This window comes from Orcinus orca, chromosome 20 (genome assembly GCF_937001465.1).
Source record: "Orcinus orca chromosome 20, mOrcOrc1.1, whole genome shotgun sequence".
Taxonomy (NCBI): Eukaryota; Metazoa; Chordata; class Mammalia; order Artiodactyla; family Delphinidae; genus Orcinus; species Orcinus orca.
Genome location: NC_064578.1, coordinates 56603243 through 56623956, shown reverse-complemented (window position 1 = coordinate 56623956; position 20714 = coordinate 56603243). Strand labels below are relative to the sequence as shown.

The 20714-nt window shown below is 45.8% G+C and overlaps 2 protein-coding genes across 3 annotated transcripts in view; both read left to right on the top strand.

Moving 5' to 3' along the window:
• The window catches only part of LOC101288200 (zinc finger protein 470), a 99625-nt gene extending 93654 nt beyond the window's left edge, over nt 1-5971 (top strand). For both annotated transcript variants that reach the window (XR_007474247.1, XR_007474246.1), the window contains one exon: nt 5859-5971. The gene's annotated coding sequence lies outside the window, so the exon portion shown is untranslated. The remainder of the gene's footprint in view (nt 1-5858) is intronic.
• SMIM17 (small integral membrane protein 17) lies at nt 5793-20467 on the top strand. The gene is made up of 4 exons (XM_049702771.1): nt 5793-5817; nt 5859-6083; nt 8602-8678; nt 16697-20467. The coding sequence occupies exons 1-4, from the start codon at nt 5793-5795 to the stop codon at nt 16805-16807; spliced, it is 438 nt and encodes a 145-aa protein (XP_049558728.1). The 3' UTR covers nt 16808-20467.
• Nucleotides 20468-20714: the final 247 nt, after the last annotated feature.

Genomic DNA, 20714 nt, shown 5'->3' with positions numbered 1-20714 from the left:
ACACTGTCTCCTCACTGCCTTCTTCTCTTTTGGGAAGAAATCTTCACCCAAGAAGTCATTCAGCAGCCTTCCCCAGCTCCCCAGGGCCTTGAGGGAGCTCCTCAAACTTGAGTCTCTTTTAAGAACAACCTTTAATTATCTGAACTATCAGGCCCACTTGTGGAATTTTCCCCGTGTTGAGAACCAGATGCTTAGTAATAATGATAACATGATGACATTTCTTGAGCAGTCAATATATGTGAAGCATGTGTATTATTCACTTGATGTTCACCATAGCCTGTGAGGTAGGAACTTCATTGTCCCCATTTTACAGATAAGGAAACTGAGACCGAGTTAATTCACTTCCCAAAGTTGCACAGCTGGTTTGTGGTAGATCTGGGTCAGGAGGCCGAGCTCTCAACCCCCTGAAGGCTCCCCGACCTGGTCTCCTGCACTAAATGCCTTGTTATTATAGGAAGTAGTGAGGGGTTGGGAATTCCATGATGGTCCAGTGGTTAGGACTTGGCTCTCTCACTGCCACGTGTTTGACCCCTGGTCTGGGAACTAAAATCCTGTAAGCCACTCGGTGCGGCAAACAAACAAACAACAAGGAAATAGTGAGGGGTGAATTAAGAGTCTTACTCTAAAATCTATCTCTCCCCTCTTCATACTGACCTATCCTTGGAATGCCTGGAAACCCACCTCCTAAACAGCTAAACAAAGGAAGTTTCCCCTCCCAATTATGTGACATAGATGGATACTCGTAAGAAAACCAATCTCAATTCTTTCAGTCTTGTCCTGTATCCTCTGGACAAATCATTTAATTCCTTTACGCCTAGTTCCCTTCTCTGGAAAAAAACAAAACAAAACGAAACAAAAAAACCGAGGCTAATAACACCTACCACTTGGGGCTGCTGGGATTAATAAGATAATTTACATACGATGCATTTGCTCATCGTATCTGTTGGATAAGTTAGTTATTTGGGCTGTTTTTCTGAGTAACCAGGATTATTCAGTTGTCTCTCCATTGGGAAAAGAAAGTTAAATCCTTACCTCACGTCATTCAAAAAAATTTCAGAAGGTTCAAGCAACTAAACATCTAAAACAATACTGTAAAGTATAAGATCTTACAGGAAAGTGTGTTTATGAGAGTAAGGTGAGGAAAAGCATTTAAAAATTGATTTCTTGGACTTTATCAAAATCCAAGACTTCAGGCACTGTGTAAGCAAAGTGAAGAGAAAAGGGACGGGCCAGGAGAAAATATCTGCCACAGGCAGAGTAACAGGCAAAGGGTCAATATCCAGAATAAAGAATGCCTGTAAATCAATAAGTAAAAGCTAAAAAAAGAAACAAATAGAATAATGCAGGGAGGGTACAAATGGGCAATTCACAGAAGGGAAGATAAATCTGGCCAACAAACATATACATTTCCTCCGTCTCGCTAGGAAATGAAATAAGACTCTAAAGGGAGACTATTTTCCCCCCATCTATGGCTTTGTCAAAAGTTTAAAATTTGGGGGCTTCCTTGGTGGCACAGTGGTTAAGCGGATGCCTGCTAATGCACAGGACACGGGTTTGAGCCTTGGTCCGGGAAGATCCCACATGCCGTGGAGCAGCTAAGCCCGTGCACCACAACTACTGAGCCTGCGCTCCAGAGCCCGCAAGCCACAACTACTGAGCCCATGTGCCTAGAGCCCGTGCTCCGCAACAAGAGAAGCCACGACAATGAGAAGCCCACACACCACAATGAAGTCCCCGCTTGCCACAACTAGAGAAAGCCCGTGCGTAGCAACGAAGACCCAATACAGCCAAAAAAAAAGTTTAAAATTTTGATGTAGCCTCCAGGAGAGGCGGTGGTCATTGCATTGTAAAGATGAATAAACAATAATAATAGCAGGTAATAGCTATTAAGCAGTGTATATGGGTTACTTACTTTTTATCTTCAAAGCAATACTGGCTGCTCTGTTTAATCCTCTCTGCTCAGTTGTCTTTCTCCTCCAGGAGATTGTGACCTTGCTCAACTGATCCTCAGATTCTCCATGCTCAGCACAGGCCTGGCACAAAGTTCCGGCTGAGAAATGGTTTGAAAAAAGTCATTTCCATTCGAGCACTTTATGGTGGCAAATATTCACGGGGTCTCCCGGGGTGGTGATGTGTCAGCTCAGCTTTGGAGTACGGGCAGGATGTCTAGAAGCCCACACAGAAGGGCAAGGACGAGCCAGGAAGAGGAAAAAACCTTTTCGTTCCTTCATTCATTAGGTACTTACTGTGTATGAAAGCTCACAACGACTCTGGGAGGAAGTTGCTGTTATCATCACCACCCTCGTTTTATTTTATTTTATTTTATTTTTAAATAAATTTATATATTTATATAATTTTGGCTGCGTTGGGTCTTTGTTGCCATGTGCAGGCTTCTCATTGCGGTGGCTTCTGTTGTTGCAGAGCATGGGCTGTAAGTGCGCGGGCTTCAGTAGTTGTGGCACACGGGCTCAGTAGTTGTGGTGCACGGGCTTAGTTGCTCCACGGCATGTGGGATCTTCCTGGCCCAGGGCTCGAACCTGTGTCCGCTGCATTTGGCAGGCGGATTCTTAACCACTGCGCCACCAGGGAAGTCCCACCCTTCATTTTATTTTATTTTATTTTATTTTATTTATTTATTTATTATTTTTAGCCACGCCGCTGAGCTTGTGGAATCTCAGTTCCCCAACCAGGGATCGAACCTGTGTTCCCTGCAGTGAAGGCACAGAGTCCTAACCACTGGACCGCCAGGGAATTCCCGGCACCCTCATTTTACAGCTGAGCACACTGAAGCTCAGAGAGGTTAAAGTGACCTGTCAAAGTCACACAGCTAATGCGTGGCAGAGCGGAAATTCACGCCATGCACTGGCATCCACACCTTGCTCTTAACCACTCTGCTGCGATGGCTGCAATTAGCATCTTATTAACACCAGCCCTTCTTTCCCCACCTTCGAGATTACTCTCTCATTCTAGCACCCCAACTAGGACTTACCCCTCTTTTTCCTTTAAATTACCTCCCTTCTTTTCTAGCAATAATGTCCTTGAGGACCCTCTGCTAAGTGAAGTAAATCGGTCACAAAAATACTGTGTGATTCTAGTTATACAAGGTGCCTACAGTAGGCAAATTCAGAGAGTCAGAAAGTAGTCTGGGGAGTTCCCTGGTAGTCCGGTGGTTAGAGCTCTGTGCTCTCCCTGCCGAGGGCCTGGGTACAATCCCTGGTTGGCGAACTAAGATCCCGTAAGTATGGTAGTGGCCAGGGGTTGGGGGAGGAGGAGTGGGGGGGGATCCTGCGTTTAATGGGGACAGAGTGTGATACACAGAGTTCTAGAGATGGATGGTGGTGATGAGTGCACAACAATGTGAATGTACACTTTAAAATGGTTAAGATGGTAAAATTTCTTGTTATGTGTACTTTACTTTTCTTTTTTTGGCCCGTGCAGCATGTGGGATGTTAGTTCACTGACCAAGGATTGAACCCGTGCCCCCTGAAGTGGAAGTGCAGCGTCTTAACCACTGGGCCGCCAGGGAATTCCCTACTTATTTTTTTTTTTTAAGATTTTTTGACGTGGCCCAGTTTTAAAGTCTTTATTGAAGTTGTTACAATGTTGCTTCTGTTTTATGTTTTGGTTTTTTGGCCACAAGGCATGTGGGATCTTAGCTCCCCGACCAGGGATCAAACCCACAACCCCTGCATTGGAAGGCAAAGTCTTAACCACTGGACCACCAGGGAAGTCCCTACTCCCTCAACTTTTTAAAACAGAAATTTAAAGGGTGCTGAAGAGGGGGAATTCTCTCCCTGGGATTCAGTGTTCTGTAGTCCTGGGTGCGTTAAACCTGCCTCCTGGGCTGACCTGATAATGGGCGAGTGCAGGGACTGTGGTGGTGGAGGGTTAGAGACCAAGAAAGGAAGCTGGCCTCTGCCCCACATGGGATGCCTTGAAAGCGTCTTGACCAGCGAAAGTCTTGTGGAGGATGAAGCTGGGGGGATAGACTGGAGATTGGGGTTAGGGGACAGGATCGGGGTGGGGGTTCAGGTGTGGAGTGGACCACAGGGGGCAGAAGCAGAGAAGGGACAGAGCAGGTGGGCTCAGGGATTGATCAATTGGATGTGAGGGTGAGGAAGGGGTCAAGTTGCCAATGAAGCCTGCAGAGACTGATGAGGAAGATGGTGGAGCGGGAGTCCCAGAAGACAGGGCGCGCTGGGGGGAGCGGACAGAGGTGTCTGGGGAATGTGTTTGAATTTGGGTTTCAGGGGCCTGTGAGCCAGCCCTCTCTGTAAGGAAGACCTACATGATGATTGGTGAGGCAGAAGAAAAGATATTCTGCATATTTGTAATTTATATGTTAAGTTCTACTATGAAAACCCTTCATATCTACCCATGGGTACAAGAACAGCACTGCCTGCCACTGTCTCTCCATTCTTGGGCTCAACAATCATCATTTGCATGTTTGCTCTGATCCCCTTTTGTCTCTTTATCTCTTTACAGAAGAATTTTAAAGTAAATCTCAGCCATCCCATCAATACACGCCTGCATACTACAAAAACATCTCTAAAAAATAATAAGACGGACATTTTCTTACCTATTCATAAGGCCACTTCCACACTCAACAAAACCGTTGAGAAATCCTTGATATTATCAAACACCCAGTCCATAATCAAATTTCCTTGAGTGTCTAAAAAATAATTTTTTTCTTCACAGCAGGTTTCCTTGAGTCTGATTCCAAACATGGTCCCCACATACATTTGATTGTTGAGTCACTAACTTCCCTTTAAATCTAGAGTATGTGCTCTGTGGTTTTAAAATCCGATAAAAGTTTCTGTTTGCATAAACCTAAGCAAGGAAGACCTCACTTACAAAAGCTTTTTCATTCACACCAGGAGAACGTACTCCTTAAAAAAAAATACTATTCACGAGGACAGTCAGTGGGTTATATCATGCAACATGGGTAATACATACAGTGTCCTAGAACAAGAACATGAAACCAGCTTTAGAGTCTCAAGGTAAATGGTTATACGTCAAGTTATTTTAGTTCAGATAGCTTCCTGCAAACAGCCTCCTGAATTTCAAGTTGACAAGATATAGAATGAGAATATTAAAGAATATTTAATTTTTAAAAAATAAATTTATTTATTTATTTTTGGCTGCGTTGGGTCTTCATTACTGCACGCAGGCTTTCTCTGGTTGCAGCGAGCGGGGGCTACTCTTCGTTGCGGTGCACGGGCTTCTCATTGCGGTGGCTTCTCGATGCAGAGCACGGGCTTTAGGCGCGCTGGCTTTGGTAGTTGTGGCACGCGGGCTCAGTAGTTGTGGCTCGCAGGCTCTAGAGCACAGGCTCAGTAGTTGTGGTAGACGGGCTTAGTTTCTCTACGGCACGTGGGGTTTTCCTGGACAAGGGCTCGAACTCGTATCCCCTCCATTGACAGGCAGATTCTTAACCACTGCACCACTAGGGAAGCCCTAAAGAATATTTAATTTTAAATTGGATTTTTTAACCCTTATTTGGCAAATCCTTCTCCTCCTTCTTCTTCTTAATGACAACAGAGGAGAAAGTCATGCTATATGGGGCTGGAGGGAAGAGTAGTGTCCTTCTCTCTGTAGCTACAGGGATTATGGGGGTAACTCTCTTTTCCTAAAAACTTCTAGCTCTATGCTTTGGGTTGTGGAATGTGTGTATGTGTGTGCATGCTGTCATTTGGCATGCTGTCTGTCTCTCTCCCCCCACTAGAATGTAAGCCCCAAGAGGGAAAGGAGCTTTGCTTCCCTCACTGCTGTATCTCTGGCACCTAGGAATCATGCCTGACACAGGGCTGGCACTCTGTAAGTATTTGTTGAGTGACTAAATGTCTGTCTGTCCTCAGGTTCTGAATCCTGTTCCCTGGGAAACCCAACAGAACCCTGGACTGGGGAGAGGAGAAGAAACCTGCCTTTAAAGTTGAGCCTCCTGGAGAGATGCAGTCTCAGGCCTGAGAAGATGCAGGGGCTGCTGTCTCAGGAGGGCAGGGCCTGGGAGAAGCGTGCTTCCCTCACCAAGGACTGCATGGCTGTGGAGGTTGGGGCCTCTGGCTGTGACAGTGACAAGAAAGGTGAGGGGCAGGGGTCCTGTGGAGGGGGGGAGGTCATGGCAGAGCCTAAGGAAAGACACGACTTCATTCCTTTGCTCCTTTCAACACAGTTTTATGGAGCCTTGTGTCAGTCAGCTTTTGCTGTGTAACAAGTCAGCCCCAAACTGAGTGGCTTAAAGCAACAGTCATTTAGCTGCTAACAATTCTGTGGGTTGGCAATGTATGTGGCCTCAGGGGACAGTTCTGTTGCCCTTGCTTGTGTCGGCTCCCGCAGTGCAGCTGCAGTGAGCTGAAGGGCAGCTTGTTCGTCTAAGATGGCTTTACTGGTGTGTCTAGCTGGTTTGATGGTGCTGACTTAAAGCCATGTGTCTCCAGCAGGCTAGCCCAGGCTTATTCTCACGGGGGTGGTTGCAGGGTTCTTGGGACCAGCAAGCAAGGGAAAACCCCAGGTCACAAGCACTTTTTTAGCCTCCACTGGCAACCCAGCTGTTCACGGGCCATTGGTCGAAATAAGCCGTATGGTCAAGCTCAGAATCAGTGGGGCAGAGTGGGGAGGGCAGCCCAAGGGTGTGGACACAGGGAGCTGTGAACAAGCTGGAGGCCACTGGGGGCAAAAATCTATCACAAGCACCTACTATGTGCCAGGCGTTAGGGTGTTGCCGTGAACAAGATGGCTTTGTAGAGCTCCGATACTTTTTTCTTTTAATATTTATTTATTTATTTCTGGCTGCATTGGGTCCTAGTTGCGTCATGCGCAATCTTTCATTGTGGCACGCAGGCTCTCCTATGGCATGCAGGCTTCTCTCTAGTTGTGGCACAGGGGCTCAGTAGTTGCGGCACACGGGCTTAGTTGCCCTGCGGCATGTGGGATCTTAGTTCCCTGACCGGAGATCGAACCTGCGTCCTCTGCATTGGGAGGTGGATTCTTAACCATTGGACCACCAGAGAAGTCCCAAGCTCCAATTCTAGAGGAGAAAACAGGCACTAAAGAAAGAAGTTACAAAATAGAGAGAAAGGTCATGTCTGACGAGACCTATGGAGACAGTAAAACAGGATGATTGGTGGGGTGTGACAGTGTGATTGGGGAAGGTGGGAGAAGCACAAGAAGGATCAGTTGTTCCAAGGATGAGGGAACAGCTTCAAGGGCAGCCAGAGCTGCACGTGCACGACCCCACATTGGCAGTAAGTTTGCTGTGTTCAAGGAGACCACAGGGAACAGAGCAGGGAGATGGGAGGGGAAAATGATAGAGATCAGCTGGGACCAGTGATGGGGCATCTTGTCGACCTTGGCAAGGAGTTTGCGTGTTACTTGAGTATTGGGAGAGCACTGGAAGGTTTTGAAGAGGAGAAGACAGGATCTCATTTGTATTTCAAAAGATTCTTCTAAATCAGTAGTTCTCAACTGGGGGCAATGTTACACCCCACTGTCCTCCCCAGGCAACATAAGAGATCTTGAATTATCAGAACTGGGGAAATGCTGCTGCCATCTAGTGGGTGGAGGCCAGCAACGCTGCTTAGTGTCCTACAGTGCACAGAACAGACACCCCCCCCCGCCCTCCCCCCCGCCCCCCGCCACAGGGATTTCGCAGCCTGAAATGCCAGCAGTGCCCAGGTTGAGAAACTCTGCGTCCAGCTGCGTGTGAGAATGAACCGTAGGATTAGGAGGTCAAGAGTAGAAGCTGGGAGGCCAGTTGGGAGATTCCTGCAACTGTCCAGGAGTGGACAGGGGAGGAACAAAGAGATATCAAGGGTGACCCCTGGGATTTTGGCCCAAACATCTGGCGAAGAGTGGTGCCATTTGCTGAGATGGGGACACCTGAAAGGCACCCCCACAGGGGAATGGGGGCTGGACCTTCTACTAGGAAAGCCTCCTTCCTTCCACAGGAGATGAGCAGATCTGGGACAGAAGTTGTGGGAAATAGAAATGTCAGTTCTGGCAGTGAGGAGGAGGTTTGGGGCTCCCGGCAGGACCTGGGTGCAGAAAGAGTGGAAAATGGCCATCTCTGGTCCAACCCCCAGTTCTATCGAGTTGAGGAGTGAGAAGGATGTTGAGGTTCGAATATGGGGAGATTTCTTCACCGGAGGCTGGAACTTGGGGAAGCCTTGTTCCTCCTGGTTTAACTCTGGCTTTTTCTTCTGCTTTCTCACTCAGTTTTTGCCAGAGGCCTGTAGAGAAGGAACTATTGTACCCATTTGACAGGTGAGGGAATAGAGGCTCAGGTGGTGGATCACATCAGGTGACTCGCTTTAAGTCTCCCAGGTAGTTACTGACAGAAATGGGATCAGAATTCAGGTCTCTCCTTCTCTCCACCCCACCTGAACCACATGGGCAGTGTGTGTGTGTGTGTGTGTGTGTGTGTGTGTGTGTGTGTGTGTGTGTGTGTGTGTGTGTGTGTGTGTGTGTGTGTGTGTGTGTGTGTGTGTGTGTGTTAGGATATCAGCAGAAGAGAGTTGGCAGACAGGAAGAAAGCAGAACCCATCCAGCTGGGCTGGTCACTCACTCATGACTCCTTTCTCCTCCATTCCTCCCCTCACCCAGACCTACCTTCTCCCAAGACTGGGCATCCCCAGGAGTGGAGCTCGGTGGAGGAAGATGATGAGTCAGAGGACTCCCAGGTAAGCTGGCGATTCCTTCCTCTTTTGATGATGCCCCACTCTGCAGATCTCAGTGGGTTGTCACACTCCCTTCCTCAGCTTGGGATTTCCCTGCCCCACAAAATTCTGTTTGGGGATGTGAGCCCCAAGAGGTCTCCCATGGGAAACAGGACATATTCCATGGTAGTCAGACATGGAGTGGAGGGTCTCAGGTGGTGGGGGTAACTCCACTCATGTGTACCCTCCAACCCTTCACTCATAAATCCTTCATAAATCAACCATTCATTTATCTGTCCTCTCATTTATTCACCTAAGCATCCATCTGTCTACTCACCCATATACCCATCCAGCCATCCATCCATCCATCCATCCATCCATCCATGTGAGGTCATCTTTCTATTGACTTATTCATCCATCCATCGACCCTCCCAACTACTCACCTTTCTACCTATCCATTCATCCATCTACCCATTGAACATCCACCATCCATTCATCTGTCCTCTGATTCATCCACCCAGCCTTTCATTTACCTACTCATCCACACACCCATTCCATCCATCCATATATCCAGTTATCTATATACCCAATCATCTGCCCATTCATCCATATGCAACCACTCCATCCATTCAACCCACCCACTCATCCATCCATCTATCCACTCATCTATCTACCCACGCATTCATCTGTGTACTACCTGTTGGCTGTTGGAAGGATGTGGCTACTATTCATCCACCCATATGCCTACTCATCCACCCATCCATCCATCCAACCATCCAACCATCCAACCACTAACTACCTACTGGGTTTTAATCCAAGTGCTGCAAATAAAACCAAAAAGAGTTATCAAGCACATTCCTTTCACTGAAATACCTAGTGTTTTCTGTGTGGAGCATAAGACATCAACATGTGAAATAATAACAGTGGTTCTTTTATTTACATATTTATCTTATACATTAGGAAAAAACCACATAACCACTCTTGGCAACACATGAGGGTCCCATCTGCCAATCGTATATCAGAAATCCAACTTGGACTGGCTCAAGCCAGGAAAAGGTTTACTGACACAAGGTGGGGGGAGGCAAGCTGAACAACCAACAATGATAGTGTAGAAATAAGTGCTGGCTGCACGTGAGATAGCTCAATAGAAGAAGAAAGTAACTCTGTGGTCCAGGAGGTTTATTCTTGAATACCCAAGAGACACCGTACCTGAGATTTTAGGGATGAGTAATTTCCCAGGCAGAGCAGGGGAGGAAACAGCATGTGCAAAGACGGAGATATGATGTAATAAGGCACATTTGGGGGAACACTGGAGTTAGGGGCATAGCAGGGACTGGGATGAGATCATTCATTCAGTCCATAACTATTTGTTGCGCACCTACTATGTGCCAGGCAGTGTTCAAGGCAATGAGGGTGCAACAGTGAATGGGAGAGCGATGGCTCCTCTTTTCATGGGTTCACAGTCACCGAGGTAGACAGACAATCAGCAAAATAAGTAGCTAACCTATACTTCATGCTGGATGGTAATAAGTGCTATGGAGAAAAATTAAGCAGAGTTATGGGCATACGAGGTGAGGGTAAATGTTGCTATTTTAAGAAGATTGTCAAGGAAGTACCCCTGAGAGGGAGCTATTGGAGTACAGACCTGAAGGAGGTGGGGAGTGAGACTGACAGATATATCTGGTGGGGAGAGGTTCTGGGCAGAGAGAGTACAGCAAGTGCAAAGGCCCTGAGGTAGGAGTGCGCCTGGAATGCGTGAGGAACAGCGGGGCTGGGGGTGTTGGTTTGCTGGAGAAGAGTGGAAAGGAATAGTAGGATATGAGGTCATGGTGGTGATGGGGGTGTATGATGTAGGGTATTGTCAACCATGCTAAAATGTTGGCTTTCACTCTGAGTTGGGTGGCTACTGTAAGGCAGAGAAGGTTCCAGCTTACGTTTCACAGGACCCTCTCGCTGCTGAGTTCCACGCCAAGGAGGTTGGGTGTATCTTTTTTTTTTTAATTTTAAAGAAGTGTTTTTATTTTTTTTTATTTATTTATTTGGCCGCACAGCATGTGGGATCTTAGTTCCCCAACCAGGGATGGAACCCTCACTCCCTGCAGTGGAAGGGCAGTCTTAACCACTGGACCGCCAGGGAAGTCCCCAGGTGTATCTTGTAGGCAGTGGGGAGCCTCTGGGGATTTGGGGATCTACAGAAACCACTCTGTTGGCCTCTGTGGAAGGAAGGGAGGTTGGATGAGGCAGAGGGAGACGCAGAGGTGTAGAAACCAGTCAGGAACCTCCAGCTGGTTGGAAGTGATCCAGGTAAGACACGCACTGATGTCACACGTATTATGGGACTGACATGATTCTAAGTGGTTCTTGTTATTTTATTTTACATTTTTTTAAAAAAATTTTTTATTGGAGTACAGTTGATTTACAATGTTGTGTTAGTTTCAGGTGTACAGCAGAGTGAATCAGTTATACATGTACATATTTTCATTCTTTTTTAGATTCTTTCCCCATATAGGTTATTACAGAATATTGAGTTCCCTGTGCTAGACAGTAGGTCTTTATTAGTTATCTATTTTGTATACAGTATAGTGTGTATGTTAATCCCCAACTCCTAATTTATCTCTCCCCTCCCCTTTCCCCTTTGGTAACCATGAGTTTGTTTTCTACATCTGTGACTCTATTTCTGTTTTGCAAATAAGTTTATTTTCATCATTTTTTTAGATTCCACATAAAAGCAATATCATATGATATTTGTCTTTCTCTGTCTGACTTACTTAGTATGATCATCTCCAGGTCCATCCATGTTTCTGCAAATGGCATTATTTCATTCTTTTTTATGGCTGAGTAATATTCCATTGTGTATATGTACCACATCTTCTTTATCCATTCCTCTGTTGATGGACATTTAGGTTGCTTCCATGTCTTGGGTAGTTCTTGTTATTAACTCGACACTCACTAGCTCTCATTATTAATTCATGAGCCCTGTGAAGTAGTTAGTATGGTTTCCCTCCCTTTAAGATGAAGTTAGGGTGGGGGAGGTGCCCAGAGACCTCTGTGACATCATTCATTCATTCACTCATTCACTCCATCATGGCTCATTCAACCAACATTGATGGAGCACAGGCTGGGACCCGGCAGGGGTGGGCGGTGGGTCCTGACCCAGCTGACCTTTCTGCACGGACTCAGCCTCCTTCCTATAGGTGGCCCCCTTCCAAAAAACAAAAGAGAAGATCAGGCCATATGGGACCAGAGACCTTTAATATCAATCAGAGGCAGGCTCCACAGCCCTCACCATGGGGCTAACTCAATTTATTTGATTCTCTTAATAGTTCTTGATGTGGGATCCATTACAATTGTATTTTACAGACAGGGAAACTAAGGCACAGAGAGGTCAAGTACACTTTCCCCGGAGCACCCAGCTTGTAAGTGGTAGGGGTGGGATTTGAATCCAGTGCCTTTCTTAACCACTAAAGTATCCTGTCTGTCTGGGGACTTTATCCTCCCTCAAGAGAGGACTGGGGATAAGGGGTGAGGGCTTCTCCCCATCCCACTACTCAGTTATGTCCCTCCACCCCTCAGGTGGGGAGGAGTGAGTAAAGGAATGGAGGGGAGGAAAGGAGTTACTTTCCTAATATTTCTTTTTTTAAAATTTATTTTACTTATTTTATTTTTGGCTGCATTGGGTCTTCGTTGCTGTGCGTGGGCTTTCTCTAGTTGCGGCGAGCGGGGACTACTCTTCGTTGTGGTGCGCGGGCTTCTCATTGTGGTGGCTTCTCTTGTTGAGGAGCACAGGCTCTAGGCGTGCAGGCTTCATTAGTTGTGGCACATGGGCTCTAGAGTGCAGGTTCAGTAGTTGTGGTGCACGGGCTCAGTAGTTGTGGCTCATGGGCTTAGTTGCTCTGCGGCATGTGGGATCTTCCCGGACCAGGGCTCGAACCCATGTCCCCTGCATTGGCAGACAGATTCCCAACCACTGCACCACCCAGGGAAGCACCCTGATATTTCTTCGTGTTTTTTAAGATTTTTTTTTTTTTGATGTGGACAATTTTTAGTCTTTATTGAATTTGTTACAATACTGCCTCTGTTCTATGCCTTGGCTTCCTGGCCGAAAAGCATGTGGTATCCCAGGTCCCCGACCAGGGATAGAACCCACACCCCCTGCATTGGAAGGTGAAGTCCTAACCACTGGACCGCCAGGGAAGTCCCCTGACATTTCTAAGAGGCAGAAATTCCTACTCTATGGCCCCAGACATAGGAAAGCAGGGAGGAAAAAATAGTCCCATCACTCCCATACCATAAAATACAAGCATGTGTCACAAATGCAAACCTTCTCAGAGTATGAGGTAAGGAAAGAAATAGACTTGGTAAAAGTTGCTATAAAAGCAAAACTCATCTACAACATTAGAAATCCAGATACTGGTTCCCTTCGAGGTGGGGTAAATGAGGGAGCATGAGAGGGGGACATTTTGGGGTGCTGATAATGATCTGCTTCTTCTTCTGGGTGCCAGTTACACGATTCACCTTCTGGAGATTCATCACGCTTGTAGGATACATGCAATTTTCTCTTTGCATATTATACTTCAACAGAATGTTTTTAGAAGGTTGTCCCGTTTCCTTGCAGGCATTTTTTTCCCTGGAAGATGAGACTGAACTAGGATTCTTGTGCAAGGGATTTATTGAGGAAGTGTGTTCTTGGGTAGAACCCATAAGGGGTGAGGGAGGCTGGGAAGGAGGAGAGGGAGTGAGGCAAATATTATATGGGTTTAACTGAGGTCCGGCTTCAGTCTGATCCCACAGGGAGCTCTGGAGTGCGAATAGTACCAGTCCTTCTCTGAGCCAGTGGGGAGGCTTTTATCTCCCATCGCTGGTTGTGGACAGTGAGTGTAACCTTCTAGGTAACTCTCTAGAGAGGTGGCTCCTCTTAGCAAAGGGCATTTCTTAGGAGAAAGGGGGCAACCATAAATATAAACCATAAACTATCAAGTTAGCAGCCAACACTCACAGCAGCTGGAGGAGAAACAAAGAGGAACTAAGTGAGGCAAACAAAGAGTGCCATTACGTGTGGTGTTGTGTGCGTGTGTGTATGTGTAAAATTTTTGGATTTCAGATGAGCCATATTAACTACATTTTCTTCTTTTTTAAAACTTTTTTTTTACATTTTCCTGAATTTATACTCTGCTTTTTAAAAATGGAGGCATACCTGGGACTTCCTTGGTGGTCCAGTGTTTAAGACTCTGTGCTTCCACTGCAGGGGACACGGGTTAGATCCCTGGTCGGGGAAATTGAGATCCCGCATGCCGCGCAGCACAGCCAAAAAAAAAAAAAAAAAAGGAGGCATAAGTATTTCCAATAAAATGCACATGTCAGTAAGTGTCGACACACACATATATGCTTGTGTAACCAACCTGCCATCATCCTAGAAAATGCCTTCATCTTCCTTTCCAGTCTGACTCACTCCCTCATCCCAGTTCTGATTTCTGGTTGCATAGATTCGTTTTGCCTTCATATAAATAGAGTCCTACAGTAAATGGCATATATTTCTTAACCCCCGAAAAAGGAAATTATAGCAAGATTATTATTCTGCCATTTGGTGTTTTCACAACAATATCGTCTGGATAACTTTCCATCCTGATCACTTTCATCCTTTTTAAAAATTACGTTTTACAGCTGCCGAATATTCTATACTGCAGTTGTGTCATGCCCATTTCCTCAACAGATGAATTGTTAGGTTATCCTTGTTTTTGTTGCCACAGGAGAATGAATGTTTATCCAGTTGGCTTCATTTTCTGGAGCGTGGATTATTAGGGACTTCATAAGATCTCTGAATGTAGATCCACTGAATCCGAAATTCCCATGGTGGAGACCAAAATATGTGAAAAACTCCCCCAGGAGGTTTCTGATGCTCTGCCAGGTTTGGGAACTGCTAACGTGGGTTATTCTCTCCAGGTTGTAAAAGGAAGGAGGTGGCATCCAGTGGGGGAGAGCAAGCTAGAGGGAGGAATTGGTCCTTTCCCGAAGATTAGAGATGTGAATCCCATTAATGGTTTATAACATGCTTTAACATCTCATAGTACGTGTCCCCTTCATTTCTCTCCTTTAACAGAATTTTTTTAATGTTCACCACTGCCTAGCTTTCCAGATAACTCATTCATGCCCGTTCCCAAAACTTCCCAGATATTTTAATAGCAATTGCATTTAACTCATCGTTATTTTGCAGAAGAATTGTCACCGTTTTAAACATTTTGTCTTCCCATCCTTCGTTGTGGTATGTCCTTTTTGGGGGGGGACCGTGCCATGCAGCATGCGGGATCTTAGTCCAGGGATCAAACCCGTGCCCCCTGCAGTGGAAGCACAGAGTCCTAACCACTGGACCGCCAGGGAAGTCCCTGTCTTTCCATTCATTCATTCATTTGAGAAATATTTATAAACTTGGACTCTGGGTCAGGCACTGGAGATACAGCCACGAGCAAACTAAAATCTCTGCCCTCTCTGGACACGGGAGAAAGAGAGCTGGGGAGGGCAGATGGGTGGTCTACCGTGGGGAGGTATTGGGGGATGCTGTTCTATACAGAGTGGTATGGGTGGGGGTTTCTAAAGATGTGGTGGAAAATGTGGAGCTGGAAGATGTGGCGGAGATATCCAGGCAGGAGAAAGCATAACTGCAAAGCTTGGAGGTGAGAGTGGCTGGGGCAGAGTGACTTTAGCTTTGGAGGGATCGCTCTGGCTGACACATACAAAAGAAATTGGGGGTGAGGGGAGGGTCAGGATAAGAAACAAGAGTGCCCAGTTTTTAACCCAATTGTTTGGAGGTTTTTTTGTTTTGTTTTGTTTTTTGGTATTTAGTTGCATGAGTTCTTCATATGTTTTGGATATTAACTTTTTGTCAGATGTATGATTTACAAATATTTTCTCCCATTCAATAGTTTGCCCTTTTGTTGATAGTTTCCTTTGCTGTGCAGAAGCATTTTTGTTTGATGTAGTCCCACTTGTTTATTTTTGTTGCTTGTGCTTCTGTTGTCATATAAAAAAAAAAATCATTGCCAAGACCAATATGAAGGAACCATTGCCTTATGTTTCTTCCATGAGTTTTGTGGTTTTAAGTTTTACATTCAAGTCTGTAGTCCATGTTGAGTTAATATGGCAGTATGGTGTAAGATAGTGGTACAGTTTCCCATAAAATAAACTCTGAAATTGAATTAAAACAAAGAAAGAAACAAGAGTGATGGTGACTTTGACCGGTGTGGTGGTACTGGGGGGAGTGGATGGAAGTGGTCAGCGTCTGGATGTATTTGGAAGGTGAAGCCAACAGCGTTGGCTGGTGGGTTGGAGGTGGGTATTGAGAGACAGGAGTCAAGGGTGCCACAGTTGGATGCCTGGAGGGACCTGAGGGGTAGACTGGGGGAAAACTGCAAGAGGACGTATTTTTTTGGCCAGTGGGGAGGGATATTTGGGAAATGTAAAGTTTAAGATGCCCATGAGATATTCAAGCGGAGATGGCAGGTATACAGTGAGATTTATGTCAGGAATTTAAGAGAGGGGTTGGGTCAAGAAAAACACACACACACACGTACATGTGAAGATCATTAGAGTACAGGTGGTATTTGAAACTGTGAGAATTTTTATATCATTTTGAAATTTTCACCACATGTATCATCTTTCTGATATTTCCTCTGCTAGGACATAGGTATAGTACTTACTTTTGTATATTTATATCTGATCACTTTGTTGTATACTTTTTTATTTGTTTTTATTGAGGTATAGTTAATTTACAATGTTGTGTTAGTTTCAAGTGTACAGCAAAGTGATTAGTTATACATATACATAAATTTTCTTTTTCAGATTCTTTTCCATTATAGGTTATTATGAGATATTGAGGATAGTTCCCTGTGCTATAGTTTGTAGTTTTTAATTCAAACGGCTTTACAGCTGATACACTGTCTCATTCCCAATCCTGTAATCCCATTTTCTTGCACGTGACAATGGTGGCTCCCCCTCTGATATTTATAGTTTTTCTTTCTTCTTTTTTTTTGTGTGTGTGTGTGTTTCAGGGCTTTGTGGAGTGGTCAAAAGCTCCGCAACAAATGACCATAGTCTTGGTAGTGTGTGTGCTTTATTTGTTCCTGGTTTTAACAGGGATGCCTATGATGTTTCACATTTAACTATAAAAGTGGCTATTGTTTAGAAATAGATGCCCTGTGTCATGTTAAGGAAGAGACCTGATTAAAAATCAGGAACAGGTCTTGAATATTATCAAATGCCTTTTAAACATCCATTGAGATGATTTTTCTTTTGTATTTAACCTTTTTGTGTGAGGTTTTGAATTACTGTATTTCACTGACCTTAAGACATCATCGATTGTAAAACATGCATTACTTTGTATACCCCTGAGAAAGAAAAAAAATGCTACTTAAATGTAAGATGCCACCAAGTGGAAGATGCATCCTGACTTCAGAGAAGGTGAACACGTGCAACTTAGGAGCGATAAAATCTGGTAGATTTCTTAATTACAAATCATCTTTGCATTCTTAAGATGGTGGTACAGCAGTCTTTTCAGATATTGAATTCTATTTCTTGATATTTTCTGTAAGATTCTTGCCTCTATCTTCTTATGTAAGACTGGTGCTATCTTTGTTAAGTTTTGGTATCGTGGCTAAGCTTGCATCATGAAGGACTTGAGTAAAGTTTAACCTTTTTCTGTGCTTTCGAATACTTTCTGTAGCTTGAGAAGTATCAATTCCTTGACATTTTGAAAGAATTCACCAGCAAAGTAATCAGGTCCTAGAGCTATGGAGGGGAAGTTTCAGTGAGTTCTTGGATGGCTTTCTCCATTTCTTCTCATGTTATTAGCTTATGAATACTTTTTACTCCATTAATTTTTATGATTTACAGTGTTCTCTTATCCCCTAGGCTATGCTTCATTCCACTAAGCGTCCCCCCCCCAGATGATCAGCGTATTTGTGCACAGTATTTTATAATTAAACAAAATCTTCTCTTTATTTTATTCTGTCCCCTTTCTGCCTTTCAACTTCGGTTTGTGGTTATTAGATTTGTCAAAGTTTTATCTAGTTTATTATTAACTTTCTGAAGAACCATCACTAGGATTTATTTATGTCCATTATTTCTCTAGTTTATAATTTGTTTTCCTTTAACATGTAGTGGGTTTATTTATTTATTATTTATTTATTTATTTTTGCCATATGCGGGCCTCTCACTGTTGTGGCCTCTCCTGTTGTGGAGCACAGGCACTGGACGCGCAGGCTCAGCGGCCACGGCTCACGGGCCCAGTCGCTCCGCAGCATGTGGGATCCTCCCAGACCGGGGCACGAACCCGTGTCCCCTGCATCGGCAGGCGGACTCTCAACCACTGCGCCACCAGGGAAGCCCAGTTATTTTGTTTTAATAGGACTTTCAGTGGCCTCCCCTGAGTTTGCTAGAGAAATCAGGGCAGGAGAAGTATGGGCTTCTCTCTCTCTCCATTCCCCTCTCTGGATGATTGCACCCAACAAGCCAACAACTGGCCCTTAAAAGAAAGAAACACAAGCCTCAGCTGTTTCATTCATTAGTATTTTATTGGTTGCAAATAGGAGAGTCTCAATTCAAATGAACTCAAGCAAAGAGATTCATTGTAGATTCACTTACACCAAAGTTCAGGATGAAATCGGCTTCATTTAGAGCTGGAATGAACTGTTGTGATGACTGAATATGTAAATGAGGATATGTACGCTGTGTTAAAGAAGTTATTTGTAAAAGGCATTGACCAATGCAGAAAATAATTTAAAATAAAATATCTCTTTTCAGGAATGGTATTCTTGGAAATGTTGGGAAAAGATTCCTGGGTCTTGGAAGATAATTACTAGAAATATGCAGGGGAGGTAGTATATCTTTTTTTTTTTTTTAATGTATTAAGTATTCCTGGAACAAAAGCAGTGAGTTGGAAGGAGAGGATTGTCCAAGTAAAGAATGGATTTATAAGGAAAAAAATTTAGAGCTGGTTCTCCAGGTCTAAAAATATTGCTGAGGACTTTCCGCTGACCTCCTAGTTACCTTCCTTTTGGGGGTGACCTCCTTCTTCTCCATGTGGCTGGGAGAATAGCTACCACCCCCATCACCTACTTGGCAAGGCGAGGAGGCGGGGCAGATTCTCATCACACACACACCCCCTCCCGTCGCTGCTTGGCTGCAGGGACCAGAGTCTTGCAATAAAGGATGCAGAGGCCTGAGGCAGGAGCAAGCTGTTGGAGGAGTAGGCGAAGAACGATGCGCAGCTGGGCAAGAGTGGAATGGAGATGCCTGTGGAGACCATCATAGATGTCCAGGCCAAGGGACTGTGATTAGCTCAGACGGAGCTGGTAATCTTAATCACATTTGTGAGATATTGAAAATTATGACGCTAGTAATATAAATCATATTAGCAGTGCTTATTTATTTGGGCTCTACCACATGCCAGGAACCTCATTTCATGGATGATTAAAGTCTCCACCAGCACCGCTGATGCTCTGTTCTCCACCCAACAGCCAGGCAGATCCCATTAAACCATAATTAAGACCATGTATAATGCACACCTCAGCAAGTAAAAGCTAAAGTCCTCACAATAGCCGTCCAGCCCCACGCAAACCCGCCTGCGCCCCCATCTCTGCTTTTTGCTCCCTCCGCTGCTCCAGCTGCTGCTCCAGCTGCACTGGCCTCTTTGCTGTTCCAACAAGCGCATCGTGCACCAGCCTCAGGACTTTTGCACCAGCTCTGGAATGGACCTCTGCCTGGAATGCTCTTCCCCCATAAGCCCACATGGCTCCCTCAGTCCTACAGGTCTCTGCTCCAACGTTCGCCTCCTTAAAGAGGATTTCCCTGACCACGCCATCCGCAGTTCACTCTGATCATCCTTATAGCCTGTATCACCACCTGACAATTACAGATTAATGCGCCTCTTTTCTGGCGTCCTCCTACTCGGGTGGCTTTCCCCAGAGAAACTTGGTCTTGGGAAGGTTGAATTGGAGAGGGCTGCAGAGATCAGGCTCTGTCTCCCAGGAACCCTTCCTACACCCACACCACCTTGTGGGGCCCCAGCCTCTTGGACCCTCTCCCCCAAATGCTTGAAGCTGCTCTGTCCCCTCCTGGAACGGAGATGTTGGACCCAGGGTAGTATCTGCATATAGTATGTGGGGTACGTGGTGGAGGGGGAAATAGGTCAAATAAGTTGGCAAATACGGCAAATTTAAAATCATAGGGAAATAGCTGGGATGCCCAGCCGCTGGTCCATAGCTTGTAATTCTCATCATGAGACTGCCTACTCCGAGGATGGGCAATTCCGGTTGTGAGAGTGGTTTTGGGGTCGGTGGGCTTGCTGCAAGCTGCCACCAGGGAGCGGCTTCAGCATCCAGCACCATGGTGTTCATGGACTGTCCACTTCTCTTCCTCTTGACCTTATCTGTATCCCTAAATTTCAAAAGCTCCGAAACAAACGTTTTCGATGACTCCTGCTCCAGGGGCTCAGCTCCTTCTGCAGCTGTAGACACTCAGACTCTGACCTCGCGGGGGCTCCATTCTTTCTGCAGCAGGAGGGTCTACAAACTCCTGCTTCCTCTGGGGGCTGCTGACTGCAGCAGGAGGGACTCAGGGCAGACTCGCCACACACATCCCTACAGCCCATCCCTGCTCCTGGGCAGGGACAGGACGTCACAGCCGGCCAACCAGCCTACACGCGAGGCCGGAGCAGCACAGTCCCCCACGAAGTCAAAATCAGCTTGGGAGCCCTTCACCCAGCGAATACAGGCTGGTGCCTGTGGACTCAAGGGGCGCCGGAGCCCTCTGCGCCTGCGCACTCGGACCAGGTAGGCTCTCCCTGAAGTCTTGGCGGGAGGGCTCAGTGGACAGTCCTGTGGCCCCGCCCACGGCCCTGTAGCCCCACCCCCACCCAAGGCGGGGCTGACCCGCAGCTCTGCAGCTGCTGAGGGCCTGTTTCTTCTGTTCTCTCGGGTCATTGAACTCAGCACCATGTCTGTAAACTAGGTTCCATTTTACTCATTCACCCATTTCACCTGGCATTTACTGAACACCTACTGTGTGCAT

What these genes read in the sequence shown, in the direction of transcription:
- SMIM17 (XM_049702771.1), top strand. Translation starts at nt 5,793, where the DNA reads ATGCCTGACACAGGGCTGGCACTCT. An exon ending in TGACACAGGGCTGGCACTCT is followed by an intron (nt 5,818 to 5,858) that starts GTAAGTATTTGT and finishes GTCTGTCCTCAG; the next exon opens with GTTCTGAATCCTGTTCCCTG. An exon ending in CTGTGACAGTGACAAGAAAG is followed by an intron (nt 6,084 to 8,601) that starts GTGAGGGGCAGG and finishes CCCCTCACCCAG; the next exon opens with ACCTACCTTCTCCCAAGACT.